This window comes from Scyliorhinus canicula, chromosome 15, assembly GCF_902713615.1.
Source record: "Scyliorhinus canicula chromosome 15, sScyCan1.1, whole genome shotgun sequence".
Classification (NCBI taxonomy): Eukaryota; Metazoa; Chordata; class Chondrichthyes; order Carcharhiniformes; family Scyliorhinidae; genus Scyliorhinus; species Scyliorhinus canicula.
The window spans coordinates 99,660,462-99,677,954 of NC_052160.1; the positions used below are offsets into that span (position 1 = coordinate 99,660,462).

The window sequence follows — 17,493 nt, forward strand, 5'->3', positions numbered from 1 at the left end:
TGTAGGAGGGAGGGTTTCAGTTAAGTGGATAATTGGAGCACATTCTGGGGAAGGTGGGACCAGTGGGTTTGCACCGAACCAGAGGGGCACCAATATCCTGGGAGGGAAATTTGCTGAAGCTCTTCGGTGGGGGGGGGTTTTAAAACTAATTTCTCAGAGGGGATGGGAAAACGAGCTGTAGTCCAGAAGCCAGTGTTGAGATGCTGAGGAGGGTATCAAGGTCGCAGGAGTGTACCGGCAGACAGGAAGGTGGGTTGAAGTGTGTCTACTTCAATGCAAGGAGCATCCGGAACAAGGTAGGTGAACTTGGAGCGTGAATTGGTACTTGGGACTACGATGTTGTGGCCATTACGGAGACATGGTTAGAACAGGAACAGGAATGGTTGTTGTAAGTTCCTGGGTATAGATGTTTCAGTAAGAGTAGGGAAGGTGGTAAAAAAGGTGGAGGAGCAGCAGCATTGTTAAATTAAGGGTAGTTTAACAGCTGCAGAAAGGCAGATCGAGGGGGATCTGCCTACTGGAGGTAATATGGGCTGAAGTTAGAAATAGGAAAGGAGTTGTCACGTTGTTAGGATTTTCTATAGACCCCCAAATAGTAATAGAGATGTGGAGGAAGAAATTGCAAAACAGATTATGGATAGGTGTGGAGGTCTCAGGGTAATTGTCGTGGGTGACTTTAACTTTCCAAATATTGATTGGAACCTCTATAGGTTGAACAGTTCGGATGGGGCAGTTTTTGTACAATGTGTGCAGGAGGGTTTCCTGACACAATGTGGATAGGCCGACAAGAGGCAGAACCACATTGGATTTGGTACTGGGTAATGAACTGGGCCACGTGTTAGATTTGTTTGTGGGAGCGCACTTTGGAGATAGTGACCACAATTCGGTGTCTTTCACTATTGCAATGGAGAGGGATAGCACCATACGGTAGGGCAAGGAATTGGGAGAGGGGTAATTATGATGCGATTAGGCAAGAATTAGGGAGCATAAGATGGGGACAGAAAATGTCAGGGAAAGGCACAAATGAAAAGTGGTGCTTGTTGAAGGAACAAATACTGCGTGTCCTTGATAGGTACGTCCCGGTCAGGCAGGAAGGAAATGGCAGTGTGAGGGAACCATGGTTCACAAAAGAGGTTGAATGTCTTGTCGAGAGGAAAAAGGAAGCGGATGCAAGGATGAGAAAACAAGGTTCAGTTGGGTCGCTTTAGGGTTACAAGGTAGCAAGGAATGAGCTTAAAAAAAAAAGGGCTTAGGAGAGATAGGAGGGGGCATGAGAAGTCCTTGGCAGGACAGATCAAGGAAAACCAAGGCTTTTTCTCTTATGTGAGAAATAAAAGAATGACCAGGGTGAGGTTAGGGCCGGTCAAGGACAGTAGTGGGAACGTGCATGGAGTCAGAAGAGATAGGAGAGCCGTTGAATGAATACTTTTCTTCAGTGTTCACCAAGGAGAGGGGCCATGTTTTTGAGGATGAGTGTGATACAGGTGGGTAGGCTGGAGGAGATAGATGTTGAGGGAGGATACATTAGGTTTTTCAAAAGTTGCTTTGGGTCGACAAGCCCCTTGGGCCAGATGGGATATATCCTAGGATTCTTTGGGAGACAAGGGATGAGATTGCAGAGACTTTGGCTTTGACCTTTGGGTCCTCACTGTCCACAGGGATAGTGCCAGAGGACTGGAGAGTGGCGAATGAAGTTCCTCTGTTCACGAAAGGGAATACAAATGATCCTGGCAATTATAGGCCAGTTAGTCTTATTTTGGTGGTCGGTAAGTTAATGGAAAAGGTCCTGAAGGATAGGATTTATGACCATTTGGAAAGATGCAGCTTAATCCGGGATAGTCAATACGGATTCGTGAAGGGCAAGTCTTGCCTCACAAATTTGATTGAATTCTTTGGAGGTAACTAAGTGTGTGGATGAAGGTAGAGCAGCTGATGTCGTATACATGGATTTTAATAAGGCGTTTGATAAGGTTCCCCATGATCGGCTCATGAAGTAAAGGTGTGGATAGAGGGAAATTTGGCCAATTGGATATGTAACTGGCTATCACCTAGAAGAGAGGGTGGTGGATGGAAATTTTCCAGACTGCGGACCAGTTACCAGCAGGGATCAGTGCTGGGTCCTTTTATCAATGACTTGGAGGAGTAGGCTGAAGGGTGGGTCAGTAAATTTGCTGATAACACCAAGATTGGTGGAGTAGTGGATGAGGTGGAGGGCTGTTGTAGGCTGCAAAGAGACATTGATAGGATGCAGAGCTGGGCTGAAAAATGGCAGATGGAGTTTAACCCTGATAAGTGTGAGGTGATTCATTTTGGTAGGATAAATTTGAATGCGGATTACAAGGTCAACGGCAGGGTTCTGAGGAATGGAGGAACAGAGATTTTGGGGTTCATGACCGCAGATCTCTGAAGGGGCCTCACGGTAGCATGGTGGTTAGCATCAATGCTTCACAGCTCCAGGGTCCCAGGTTCGATTCCCGGCTGGGTCACTGTGTGTGGAGTCTGCACGTCCTCCCAGTGTGTGCGTGGGTTTCCTCCGGGTGCTCCGGTTTCCTCCCACAGTCCAAAGATGTGCGGGTTAGGTGGATTGGCCATGCTAAATTGCCCGTAGTGTAAGGTTAATGGGGGGATTGTTGGGTTATGGGTCTACGGGTTACGTGGGTTTAAGTAGGGTGATCATTGTTCGGCACAACATCGAGGGCTGAAGGGCCTGTTCTGTGCTGTACTGTTCTATGTTGCCACTCAAGTGGATAGAGCTGTGAAGGCAGCCTATAGTGTGTTGTCGTTTATTAACAGGGGGCTTGGGTCTAAGAGCTGTGGCGTTATGCTGCAACTGTACATGACCCCGGTGAGACCACATTTGGAATATTGTGTGCAGTTCTGGTCACCTCACTTGAGGAAGGATGTGGAAGCATTGGAAAGGGTGCAAAAGAGATTTACCAGGATGCTGCCTGGTTTGCAGGATAGGTCTTATGAGGTAAGTTTGAGGGAGCTAGGGCTTTTCTCTTTGGAGCAGAGGAGGATGAGAGGCGACTTGGAGGTTTATAAGATGAGGGGGATAGATAGAGTGGACGTTCAGAGACTATTTCCTCAGGTGAATGTAGCTGTTACAAAGGGGGCATAACTACAAGATTCAGGGTGGGAGATATAGGAAGGATGTCCGAGGTAGGTTCTTTACTCAGTGGTTAGGGTGTGGAATGGACTGCCTGCTGTGATAGTGGAGTCAGAGACTTTAGGAACTTTCAAGTGGTTATTGGATAGGCACATGGAACACATCTCAATGACAGTGAGTGGGATAGCTTGATCTTGGTTTCGGACAAACTCGGCACAACATTCGGCACACTGTTCTATCCCCCTCGAGGAACAAAAGGGGCCTTCCTTGGTGTAAAAGTCCATAAATCCCTAAAGATGGCAGGAGTGCAGGCATACGGCATCTCTACAACATGCCTCAGAATGAAAAAAAGTGCTCAAAATGTTTTAACAGAATCAAATTCTTTAAAAGCAATGTTAGCACAGTGGTTAGCATTGTTGCTTCCCTCAGTGTACCCAAACAGGTGCTGTAGTGTGGCAACTAGGAGCTTTTCACAGTAACTTCACTTTGTTCATGTAAGCCTACTTGTGACACTAATATAACATTTAAAATAAAATTTCAAGTCATTGCAATACACAAAAAGGATTTTATTTGTGACATACATTTGTATTTCAGAAACGTGATCATCCAAATTCACCAAAAGAATCTTCAGGACAATTTTTTTTAAAAAGCCCATTATACTTCAACTAATGATTGAAGCAACAGATTTGTTTTTCTGGTACACCTTACCCTGGTGCACCATCACTAAGTGCAATGTGAGTTAAGGATTTTCTCAGTATGTGGCATTGTTTCTCCAACAGAACGACTGGAGTTCTCGGATCCAAGAAAGTCAAACTCAATTTGGAATTGCAGATACAAGATATCTTAAATAAGCAATTACAGCTACTGTAAACTAGATCAAATAAAACATGCAGGAGTACAGATTTTGATAGAAAGCCTTTAAGATGTCCACCAAGTAAAAATCAAGAAAATAATCTAAAATGGTTACTTAAGGCACAAGTACTTCATTGAGAATGACAAGCAATTACCAGGAAATATGGGTTAACAAGACCAAAATCAGACAGACAAGGCAGTAATAAAATATTACAGCAAGATGTTGTCTCAAGTCTGAACAGAATCATTCGACGTATTCAGACTATTGCTGCTACTGAACTAGATTCAGCTGGCATGTTAATAACTTTGGTAAACTTGCATCTTATGATACATTCAACAACATGTCCTAACAGACTTGCACAAGCATTAAAGGGCTGCTGAAGCTTTCTAAATCACTACCCAAACAACATGTCCTAACAGACTTGCACAAGCATTAAAGGGCTGCTGAAGCTTTCTAAATCACTACCCAAATGGTCTTTTGAGCAAGATTACCAGTTATGGGTAGTACTGTACAAAATCAGACAGGTTGTGCCAGGGGAAACTTTGTCCTTTCAATCTTGGGAAATATGAGAAATTAGTGTGCTCATTCTTACACTGCCTAGCCCCACACCCTTTGAATGCAGACAATAAATGCGTAAAGGTTAAAGATTATTGCATTGCATGATGCTGAATCACTCATCACCGATGGTTCTGGTTTCATGTAAAGATTACTGACTTACACATTCTTCAGTGCTAGTGTGTAGTACAAACAACTATAAAATGGTGAAGATCGCATCGCAGCGCATCCACCAACATATCACTGCTGTTCCTTTTGTTTGCCTTTCTGAAATACGCCAGTCTAAAAAAGGAACTGGACATCCAAAATGTTTGCAGTAGAAAATGACCACTGTGTAAATCCATACATTTTGTGATATGCATACCACATATGAAGCTCTCAATTTTATGCTTTTCAAACAGATTAACTGACAGTACATTATACATGCATGTATAGATACACACTTGATAGAGAACATAGAGTTAAATGTAACTTGCATACAGTATCAGTAAGGCAAACACATTCAAAGTGCAAATATTTCCATTTAGTTTGCGCATCATTTCCCCAGTTCCCTCCCCCAAGCCCAAACAAAGGAATCTCAACTTAGTAAACAAAGCGTATTCCTTGCGCATAGCCAAGTTTGTCCAAGTTGGGGTTGCATGCAAACTGAATCATGGGAGGTGGGCCACACATGAGAATCAAGACGTCATCACCAGGTGCAGGCAAGTGCTCTTTCATCATGTCAGAATTCAAAAAGCCTTCACTGAAATCCCAGCCTAAATAGAAAAATAATTTTGCATCAAATTACAGATTCATTTGGATAGTTCCAAAAAAAAAAAAAAAAATAGTGCCTCTCAAGAGCTAATGTCCTTTAGGCATGTGTCTGAAGCATTAGGGGGAAGCTCCATTTACTTTATCAGGAAAATGCCAGGTCAAGCGGATGGAGTATGGAGTTATTAAATCATCATTGCTTCTCATTGGCAATGAGGGATCGGCAATACTGGTGGCCTCATCAGCAATGTGCACATCCTCAATGAATACTAATAAATTAAAAAGCTAGGTTTCCGGATAGATTTCAAATAGGAAAATAGGCAAAGTAGGAAAAGGGAGAACTGAAATTGAACTGATTCAAATTAATGTTACACTGGCTGACACTTCATTGTGGAGGAAATCTGCAATAAATCCTTGAGTTTGGGCTAGGTGGTTTTAGAACAAATATCTATTCTTCTGAATAATCTTAATTATTCCAATTACAAAATATGACTGGGGGAGCCAATGAGCCATAGCAGAAGATATCAGATTTTGTTGAAATTTCAGCACAGGATGCCATGCAGCCCACTTGGGTCTGTGACAGTATTCTAATCCCATTTCATTTCCCTCATTTCCTCTTTTCAAAATGTTGCAATCAACTTTGCTTAAACAGTGATCTACAGGAGTGCATCACAGCTTTCAATCTCTCAAATTATTTATTCTAAATCAACCACAAGTGTTTAGTACTAAATCTTAAATTAGTTGACCTCAACCTGGGCATTTTTAGCCCCACTGCTCCTGGGGTTTGGGAAGAAAAAGATGATTGGATGTAACCAAGGGAAGGTTGGTGCACAGCTACTAATGTGCTTGTGAATAACCAGCTTGCTGATATTTGCTGGCTGGGTTCACACTAATTAATTGTCAAGTTCAAATTTAAAATAGAGGATGGCATGGGACAAATAAGCAGTGTGTTAATTTACTCACAGGAAGAATATACTTGATATGGAGATGGCCATGCATATCAAAGTTTGAGAAGCATCCTCATTACTAAATTTTAATTAATCTACACAAATTATAAAGATTTGCTGTGTTCGGTCTCTTGTGTAGCCTTTTTCTAACCCTAACCCCCCTCCCCCCAACACACACTTGGAAGTTTAATCAAATTAACTTCACACCACTTCCAGTTACCAGTTTGAGCAGGGAAAGCGTATTTAATGGATTGTTTTTTTTGTTTTATTAGCATTTGCTCATCATTCAAAGTACACAGACATAGGCAATCCCCAGGTGGAAGGGATGTTGAAACTACTAGCCCCAAAAGAAAAAGTTTGTATACCTGTACTGAACAAATTAAGAACTGTAACAATTATTTGAAACCAAGAACGTTATAAACACTCTCCCACTGGCGAATGCCAAAATAATTCATTGCAATTTGCTTTATGGAGCTGTATTAAACAAAAGCTTTAGGATCTACCTTCAGGAGCCTTATCCACAGTGTACCACAGTCTAAAGCGATCAGCATGCCGAGCTTGAATTTCCTCCAAGTCATCACGAAGCAGAATGTCCTTTTCAGTCTGACAAAATAAAATATTGAAAAAATGTTGGTTTACCCCACTATATTCTGATGTACAAAATGCTGCAGCAACTAGTGTATGCCCACAACTAGAGTTAAATCCAAGACTAATAAAATGTGCTCTTTTAATTCTCCACAACTTAAATTACATTTCCTAATGCACCACCAAGTTCCATCACCCAGTGACCTACAATGACTCCTGATCTACAAGTGCTTCAAATTAAAAATTCTTGTTTAAATCCTATTGTGTTGACCCCCCCTCCCCTGCAAAGTTATTCAACCTTCCAACAACAGCAATCCTCCAATCCTTGTCCCTTTGAACATTCCCAACTTCCTTGCTTCCATTACTGGCAGCTGTGCCTGGAGTAGTCTGAAGCTGGAATTTCCCCTTTAAAAGAGGTGATAAAACCCCAAGTCTAAGTTTTTGGTCAACTGCTCCAACGTCTTTGGCTCAGTGTCAATTATTTTAAATTTATGTTCCTTTAAAGCACTTTGCGGGTTTTACTTTTCGAAAAAGATGGCATATAAATGCTAGTTACTGTTGAATGGTTGACGAACTAGCTAGGTTTGATTTGGCTTAGGACTTGATACAAATTTCACAAAATATCCATAGTACTGCACTGCTGTTGACATGGAGAAACAAAGGGACTTTTCTACGTTATTTACCCAAAGCAAATGTTGGTTCAAGGCGGTAGTCTAGAATACATACAATAACCATGACATGGCTGCAGTGGTAAATTTCTAAAATAAATTTTTATTAGCAAAGAAATTCACACTCCCCCAACCTTCCTACATCACACCCAGCCCTGTTAATGCCTTCTTAAATAAAATAAATTCTGGAAATTGTCAGCATTCAAGGGCCTGAAATGGCAACTGTTTCTTTTCCCATTGGTGCTACCTGACCTGCTGAGTACTTGTGTTTTTTAAAATTAAAATCTCAGATTTCCAGAATCTGCAATATTTTGCTTTTAAAGGTCTTTCATTAATAAAACAGAAGGATGGTGTAACAAAGCCTTGATTTTTCAATCAGAAAACTAAACCAAACATGCAAAAGAAATCCTCCACTTCTATAATGTAGCAGCTCTTTCATTTAATGCAGTTCCATCAGAATCACCAAAGATTCCACCAGAAGTACCAAAGATTGTACAGTTTGGGTAATTTTGCCTTGGCAGCATGTCACAAATGCCTGCAAAGGCTCCGAAGGTGTTATTGTTCCAAGACATTAAACCAAAAATGACTGCCCTCTTGGATAGATGTTAAAGACTGTACTGCAACGGACTGCAGAAAAGCAGGGCCTCAAACCAACATCAAGATAAATGATTTTACCTGATGGTCATTAACACAAGCACTAGGAGCAGGGGTAAGCCGCGAGGGCGAGAGAGGGAGAGAGCTGGAGAGCGGAGAGACAAAGAGAAAGTGGAGGGAGAGAGAGCCACTGTTTTGAAATCCATCCTCCACTTGTGAAGTTGGTGGGAGAGGGAGGCGATTTAAAAGTTGTTTAAGGTGAACTTTTATTCCTGGATGACCTTAGTGACCACAATTTGTTGTCTTTATTGCAATGGAGGGGGATAGGGCGATACGACAGGGCAAGGTTTATAACTGGGGGAGGGCAAGGTTTATAACTGGGGGAGTGGTAATTATGGTGCAATTAGGCAAGAATTAGGGAGCATAAGATGGGAACAGAAACGGTCAGGGAAAGGCACAAATGAAAAGTGGAGCTTGTTCAAGGAACAAATACTGCGTGTCCTTGATAGGTATGTCCCCCTCAGGCAGGGAGGAAATGGCCGTGTGAGGGAAGCATGGTTCACAAAAGAGGTTGAATGTCTTGTCAAGAGGAACAAGATAGCTTGATCTTGGTTTCGGACAATGCTCGGCACAACATTGAGGGCCGAAGGGCCCGTTCTGTGCTGTACTGTTCTATGATATGGCCCCCTCGAGCCTGCTCCGCCATTCAGTGAGATCATGGCTGATCGTGTGGACTCAGCTCCACTTTCCGGCCTGAACACCATAACCCTTAATCCCTTTATTCTTCTTTTAAAAACTATTTATCTTTATCTTAAAAACATTTAATGAATGAGTCTTAACTGCTTCACTGGGCAAGGAATTTCATAGATTCACAACCCTTTGGGTGAAGAAGTTCCTCCTAAACTCAGTCCTAAATCTTCTTCCCCTTATTTTGAGGCTATGTCCCCTAGTTCTGCTTTCACCCGCCAGTGGAAACGACCTGCGCGCATCTATCCTATCTATTCCCTTCATAATTTTATACGTTTCTATAAGATCCCCCCTCATCCTTCTAAATTCCAACGAGTACAGTCCCAGTCTACTCAATCACTCCTCGTAATCCAACCCCTTCAGCTCAGGGATTAACCCAATTAATCTCCTCTGCACACCCTCCAGCACCAGTACATCCTTTCTCGGGTAAGGAGACCAAAACTGAACACAATACTCAAGGTGTGGCCTCACTAACACCGTATACAATTGCAGCATAACCTCCCTAGTCTTAAACTCCATCCCTCAAATAAGGCGAATGGAATTTTGTCCTTCATTGCTAATCACCTGTAAACCAACTTTTTGCGACTCATGCACGAGCACACCCAGGCGCCTCTGCACAGCAGCATGTTTTAATACATTAGTCCCCCGTTATACCGCGGGTGTTCGGATCCAAGACAGCCACCCGCGTTGTATCCGAGCCGCGGATATCCAAATGAATGAACGAGAAGTCAGCACATCGCTGACTGTGCTGAATGGAAGGGCGTTTTAAATAAAAAACATCAACTTTCATTCAAGTCTTAAATCAAGTTTTAAATTTATTAAAATATATACAATATATACATACAACAATATACTTAAAATTGTACTTACAAGCATATTTTTAAAAATCATTTTAAAAAGTCTGTGAGTTTCTTCTGGCACATCCCCTTCCTCATCTTGACTTGTGCTTGCCTCTGGAGGTTCTTCAGGTGTAGGATGTATATCGGGTCGAAGTCCTGTTGCTCTGTGTATGCTATGAGCCACTTCAGGTGCGTGATGGCATCCAAGTGGCTCTTTGCTGCAACTGTGGGCTGGGGTTCTTCTTCTTCTTCTTCTGCCTCCTCTTGGGTGACCTGGTCGATGATCTCCTCCTCTGTGAATGTTTCTGCGGGTGCCATGTCATCCTCTGCTGCTGCCCACCTGTTCACCCAATCCTGGAGTGTTAGGTTCTCATCCAGGTGGTCCTCTAGCCTCTCCTCAGCTGCCCTGATCTCTGCTTCAGTAAAGCCTACGAAGTCCTCTTCATCCGGGTAATATTGGGGTCATGGGAGTGCTGCTCCTAGGGCCTTGTTCCAGCAGTTGGCGATGGTCTTCTCCGTCACAGCTCCCCAGGCCTTCCCTGCCAGATAACAGGCATCCTTGATGGTGATGGCTTTCAGGTAATCTGGGACAGTGAGAGGAGAGTCTCATTTCCAGGATCAGTTCCTTTTTGTATACAGACTTGAAGGTCTGAATGATGCCAGCATCACATGGCTGGATCTTGCTGGTGGTGTTCTTTGGGAGATAGAGCACTTGGATCTGCCCATACCTGGTCTTGAGAACATCTCCGAGGGTGGGCTGAGCAGTTGTCCAGTAGGAGTGTGGCCTTCTGCAGTAAGTTGTGGGCACTAAGGTGGTCCCTGACACTGGGTACAAAGAACTTGAAGAACCACTCTTCAAATAAGGAAGCTGTCATCCAGGCTTTGCCAGAGTTCCGGTAGGTAATGGGTAGGTTCTCCATGTTGATGTGGTGAAAGCATCTAGGAGACTTGAATTTGCCCACAATCAATGGCTTCAGCTTGTGTGTGTTCCCGTGGCATTGCTGGCACAGGATGGTGAGCCTGTTCTTGGCTTGCTTGTATCCCAGAGTCTTGTGGGCATCATCCTTGACAGCTAGGGTCTTGTCAGGCAGCATCTTCCAGTAGAGCCCTGACTGATCTGCATTGTCGAGTTGCTCTGGGGTCAGCTCCTCTTGCACCATGTAGTTCTTGAGGATGTCGGGAAAGGCTGCTGCTGCTCCCGAGTCGGCGGATCTCTGTTCACCACTGATGGCAACTGCACCTATCCCATGTCTTTTCTGGAACCGATGGAGCCAACCCTTGCTGGCTACGAAATTGCTGTCCTCTGGGTGGAGCTGGTGATGGAACTTCTCAGCCCGAGTCCTGATGATAGGTCCAGATAGGGGGGTGCCACCAGACTGTTCCTGGACAAACCAGGTGAACACAGCCTTCTCCAAGTTAATGTCACTAGCGTTCCTTGCCTTTTTCCTGGTAAGCCCTTCACTCTGAGAAACTGTCCCAACATATGTTCTTAAATTGGGCTCATCTTTCACCCACCCACGGAGGGTTGACTCTGGTACACCAGTCTCTCTGGATAATTTTGCCTTCGTTTCCCCGTTTCGAAGCCGGTCTATCAAATGTATCTTTTGCTTCACTGTGCAAGACTTGCGCTTAAACATTTTGAACGACAGTAACTGAACTCGAAGATACCTGCACTGGAAAAGGTATCCCTTTTATGGCTGGGTAATCGGGCTAATCGGTCGCGGCTAATCGTTCTACAGTAATCATCGCGGGTAAGCATCGCTGCTAATCGGTCTAATCATCGCGGCTAAAAAAGGTGCTGTTTCAAAAAGAGTTTAAAATGAGTCAAGTAAGTTGGGGTCCATAAGCCCCCTCCCGCCATATATCACAAACCGCGGAGCACGGTATAATGGGGGACTACTGTATTTTATTTAAATAATAATCCCTTTTGCTGTTACTCCTACCAAAATGGATAACCTCACATTTGTCAACATTGTATTCAATTTGCCAGACCCTAGCCCATTCACTTAACCTATCAAAATCCCTCTGCAGACTTCCGGTATCCTCTGCACTTGTTGCTTTACCACTCATCTCAGTGTCGTCTGCAAACTTGGACATGTTGCTCTTGGTCCCCAACTCCAAATCATCTATGTAAATTGTGAACAATTGTGGGCTTTTAAATGTCTTTCATTAACAGGACAGAAGGATGGTGTAACAAAGCCTTGATTTTTCAATCAGAAAACTAAACCAAACATGCAAAAGAAATCCTCCACTTCTATAATGTTGCGGCTCTATCATTTAATGCAGTGGGATCTTATTGTGCACAAAATTGCTGCCACATTTCCATGTCCACAGAGCGGGATATCCAGAGGTTGTGAAAGGTGCTATACAAGTTTTTGCTTTTAGACACACCCATTACAAGAGCTTTAATTAAATTTGTCACATTTTGATTGGCTCAACAAACATTTTAGTCCACTCACTTGATTGGCGAAAAGTAAATAGCACAGAGTTGGGTCTTCATGATCCTTCATGATGGCATTAATTAATTGCAGCATTGGTGTAATACCTATAGAAGAAGAAGGCAGCAAATGAGTAAAGGGCATCCAAACAAAGACATTTTAATGTGGTTGAATGACCTCGTGATTTTACTCAATCTGGTGCCCCAGTGATGCCAACATTCCATGTTCTGTCAGTTGGAATCCCACATAAAATATTCTATTTCCCCAACTTATCAAAAAGGAAAATATAAAAAGTCTTAATTCCTTCTATCTTCCTCATGTGCAATTGAATTTCTATTGAAAGCCATGCATGGCTCGGTCTTTAAATGCCCTGTGGTAGGCATATCAAGCAAGGTGGTATGGATTCCAGGTTCAATTATTGGTCAGATGAGATAGATGAGACAGCTGTGTAGAAGTTACTGGTTTCAAAGTTCCTAGCATGGAAGGAAAACCAAACAATGTGCAGATGGTTATAGGATGTGTTTGCACCCACCACATGGAAGGGTGAGGAAGAAGGAAGCTTACTGAAGGTGAGGAAGCAAGGATCTGGCATGGCTCTAGAGGGTTACAAGGTAGCTGTCATAATATTCATCTATGTATATAATGGAGTGCAGACAGGCAGTGATTGACACACAGGATGACCAGCAAGCACACAGAACAGAGCAGCCAATCACCAGACACGACACGACCACTTTAAAGCCAGAGGGCACCAGGTTTCCCACTCTCTCTCGACCCAGCCACCGAGACAGTGAGAGTTTGAGAGCTATCCAGTGCAAACACCATGCGGTAGCTAGTAAGTCTGGTCAGGCTAGTACATAGGTCTCCAGTCAAGTCAGCAGTGTCAACCCACAGTTGAACATGTATAGTAGTTAGACGTTAAATAAAATAGTGTTGCATCTTATTAAGTGTTGGAGGTCTGTCTCTCACTACACTGCATCAAGTGCAGTCCACATCAACCCAGCCTGCCCAATACATCAGTAGCCAGGAAGGAACTCAAATGGACTTAGGAGAGCTATAAGGAGCAATGAAATAGCCCTGACGGAAAGGATGAGGGAAAACCCCATGGCGTTTTACACATGAGAAGAGGATGATCAGAGTGAGAGTTAGGCCGATCGGGGATAGTGGGGGGAACTTGTGTGGAGTCCGAGGAGGTAGAGGAGGCCCTAAAAGAATATTTTGCTTCAGTATTCACTAGAGAGAGGGCCCTTGTTGCACACGAGAACAGCATGAGCCAGGTTAATAGGCTCAATGAGGTTGATATTAGAGGATGTGCTGGAAATACGGAAAAACATCAGGACAGACAAGTCTCCTGGGCCAGATACTGTAGTAACCTTGGGTATATCCTACGGGAAGCAAGGGAGGAGATTGCTGAGCTGTTGATGATCTTTGTGTCCTCATTCTCCACTGGAGTAGTACTGGAGGATTGGAAGGAGGCGAATGCATTTCCCCTGTTCAGAAAGGCAATAGGGAAATCCTTGGGAATTACAGACCAGTCAGTCTTGGGTCTGATGAGCAAAATACTGGAAAGGATCCAGAGAAATAGGATTAATGATTATTTAGAAAAACATATAGGTTAGAAAAACAGTTTGATTAAAGATAGTCAGCATGGCTTTGTGAGGGGCAGGTCACGCCTCAAGCCTCATTGAATATTTTGAGGATGTGACGAGACACATTGATGAAGGTCGGGCAGTGGATGTGGTGTATATGGATTTCAGCAAGGCATTTGAGAAGGTTCCCAATGGTAAGCTCATTCAGAAAGTTAGGGGGCATGGGATACAGGGAAATTTGGCTGTCTGGATACAGAATTGGCTGGCCAAAAGACAGCGAGTGGTAGTGGATGGAAAGTATAGTGACCAGTCGTGTCCCACAGGGATCTGTTCTGGGACCTCTGCTCTTTGTGGTTTTTATAAATAACTTGGAAGTGGAAGGGTGGGTTAGTAATTTTTCCAATTACACAAAGGTTGGCGGAGTTGTAGTCAGTGTCGAGGGCTGTTGTAGGTTACAACAGGACATTGACAGGATGCAGAGCTGGGCTGAGAAGTGGCAGATGGGAGTTCAACCTAGATAAGTGTGACGCGATTCATTTTGGAAGGTCAAATTTGAATGCTGAAAACAGGGTTAAAGGCAGGATTCTTGGAAGTGTGGAAGAACAGAGGGATCTTGGGGTCCACGTACACAGATCCCTCAAAAAGGTGCCACCTAGGCTGATAGGGTTGTTAAGAAGGTTTGTTGGCTTTCATTAACAAGAGGATTGAGGTTAAACAAGGGGATTGAGGTCAAGTGCCACAAGGTTTTGCTGCAGCTTTATAAAACCCTGGTTAGAGCACACTTGGAATATTGTGTCCAGTTCTGGTCACCTCATTATAGGAAGGATGTGGATGCTTTGGAGAGGGTGCAGAGGAGATTTACCAGCAAACTGTCTGGACTGGAGGGCATGGCTTATGAAGAAAGGTTGAGGGAGCTAGGGCTTTTCTCACTGGAACGAAGGAAGGGAGGCGACTTGATAGAGGTGTACAAGGTGATGAGAGAAATGGATAGAGTGGATAGCCGGAGACTTTACCCCAGGGTGGAAATGGCTGTCAGGAGGGATATATTTTAAGGTGATTGGAGTGGAGGAAGTTTTAGGGGCGATGTCAGAGGTAGGTTCTTTACACAGAGTGGCGAGTGCATGGAATGCACTGCCTGTGGAAGTGGTGGAGACAGTCATCAGGGCCATTTTAAGCAACTCTTGGACAGGCACATGGATAGCAGTAAATTGAAGGGGTGTGGGTGAGGTTGAGGTTGATCTTAGATTAGGATAAATGGTCGGTATAACACTGTGGGCTGAAGGGCCTGTACTGTTCTATGTCAGCACTCTCCTTATGCTCACCAGCTAGGGGCTTCATGAAGCCCCTTTCTGATACAGTATGAGAAGGGGTTAAAACCATTTCCAATTTACTGTCTATTTACAAACTAGTAAGAAGCAATGCACAATACAGTCACAAGCACAATACAGTCACTCAACAGAACCATATTAAATTGGCAATCAAAGCAAAGCTGTACATTTTCAACAAAGTACATACCAGATCCACCTGCAATCATACCAAGTTTTTTGGCATATTTGGTTTCTTGTGGTGATTTCTTGTCAGGCTGGATGGCAAATTTGCCTAGGAGCAAGAAAACAAATTATAATTACCATACAATTGTCTCTCCACCCAGACAACTCAAGAGTATGATAATTAAGTTTCACTCATCTTCAACCTGGGCTGTGCTTACATTGATAAACGCAAAGCAATTTTTTGCCTGGGGTTAGGCAAAGATATTCTTATCTTTAGGTTACACGTAGAAGACAAAATGTTTGAACTACTGTCTGCTCCTTATGTGGGGAGAAAAAAAATCCCGTCTTCGATCAATCTCAGTATCCATCCAGGAAAAAATGGCAAAACAGGAGTGAATTATGTTCTTGATGTTGCAGTTCATAATGCCTTCTGCACTTGGGAATAAATCCTATTCTACAATATATTAACCCAGGCAAGAAAAGACACCTACAAATCTCTTCTGACAATTGCTCAGACTTATTTTGCACATATGGAAACCTCTAAATGGCAAGGGGAATTACAAAATAACCCAATCCTTGGTTAGGTTTCATCTATGAGGAAGGGCTCACTGATGTGAACCCAATGTTTTATTGTTGGGTGGATGTGGCATTGGAGGTTCTTGACCCATTTCCATGGTTTTAGCTTCTGATTACACAAGGCATTAACATTTCCTGATGGCCCAACTGATAAATGAAGCAAGGGCATAAAATATACTCAAGGATATGCAACAGGACTAGGTGGTTTGCATGGCAAGGGAACCACCAGGAGGTGATAATCCACCTAAAATGGGCAGGATTTTCTCCACATGTACATGGTAATTTCTCCCCCCCCCCCCCCCCCCCCCCCAGTTAAGGGGCAATTTAGCATGGCCATCCAGCTACCCAACACATCTTTTTGGGTTGTGGGGTGGGACCCACACAGGCACAGGGAGAATGTGTAAACTCTACACGGACAGTGACTCGAGGCTGGGATTGAACCCAGGTCCTCAGTGCCGTGAGGCAGCAGTGGTAACCACTGCACCACCATGTACATGGTATGACAGCATGCTAAATAGCGGGAGGGAAGTTAGATTAAAGGAGAGATCTAGTAGTGGACTGATCCAATGCTAATGGATCATAAGTCACAGTAAAACTGTATTCAGGTTAACTCAGGTTCGAGTTTAGGAATATTTGATTCTGAACATTGGGCATTAAGGGTTGAAAGCCAGTGTGTTTGACTGCAGTGGTCATGTTTTTAAACAAAGGATTTTGATTTGTAGGTCCTGGGAGCTTTTAGAAGCCAGAAGATGAAATTGGCTGGAGGGAAATGCTTTAATCAGGGCAAATGCACTGTGGTTTCAAAGAGTAACGATGGGTGAAAAATTCCTTTTGAGTTGGAAAACCCAGAGTCAGAGCTGACTCCAAATTAAAAGACTATGCTGCTTTAGCTGACCAGTAACACCACAATAAAATGCACCAAAAGCCCATGAGGCCGTCAGCATTCTGGTGTAGCATCTCCCAGGAATATCCAGTCCAGAGTAAACATTAATTTTGTTGCTATTGCCCTTCACAACGATCTACGTGTGAGGTTGGAGTTTCCTTTAACATAAAGAGGACAGCATAAAGGCCCTCTCCTCCTGTGAGCATGATTCAAGTGAGGACCAAGCGGGCTCCCCTTTTGCATAAAAGGTAAGTGAACATTGCATGCGCGGCAAAGGTCTGCCAGTGTGGGTGGCATGAAAAAATGTTTGAATAACACTGGCATAAGGCAATGGTTGCAGCTTCCAGTTTGCAAAATGAAAAGATTTTGAAAGGACATATTTAACAAGATCATAATTGGAGCTTCAGACTGGCTACATTTCCCAGCACCCCCAGCCATACTTTTTGTGGAAGCCAATTGTCTGGATTGAAATGTTAGCTTAATTGCTGCCACCTTTTGTTCTGCAGCAGAGGTCAAGCACAAATATGGAAAGCCAATTTAAATCACACAAGTTGGAAACTAGCTGGCTTAGAACCATCACCGTGCCTGTTGTGAGAAACTGTGCACAGCCCAATTTGCTTAGTTTTATTAATAGCCCAATTGTTGCTGTTGATATTTAAACAAAGTGCATTAGTTTAGAATTTTAATTATGAGAATACACGACAGACAGAAATGAACCCTTTTTATCTGATAGTTACAAACACCCAACTGCACATAGGTTTCACTTGTTATTATACAACAGCTTTGCGATCAAAGAGTATTGCACGGGTCAGAAAGTTACTTTATGGTAGGAAACATGTATCATGCTAAAAACAAGCATGCCTGCAGCACGTG

The 17,493-nt window shown here is 43.4% G+C and overlaps 1 protein-coding gene across 1 annotated transcript in view; it reads right to left on the bottom strand.

Annotated features, from left to right (window-relative positions):
- Nucleotides 1-3,654: 3,654 nt before the first annotated feature.
- The window catches only part of LOC119978408 (NADH-cytochrome b5 reductase 3-like), a 35,714-nt gene continuing 21,875 nt past the window's right edge, over nt 3,655-17,493 (bottom strand). Inside the window, exons 6-9 of the mRNA XM_038820035.1 lie at nt 15,187-15,270; nt 12,107-12,192; nt 6,718-6,817; nt 3,655-5,272 (exon numbers count right to left, since the gene is read on the bottom strand). Of these exons, the coding sequence (XP_038675963.1) occupies nt 5,100-5,272; nt 6,718-6,817; nt 12,107-12,192; nt 15,187-15,270 (443 nt within the window). The 3' untranslated portion in view covers nt 3,655-5,099. The remainder of the gene's footprint in view (nt 5,273-6,717; nt 6,818-12,106; nt 12,193-15,186; nt 15,271-17,493) is intronic.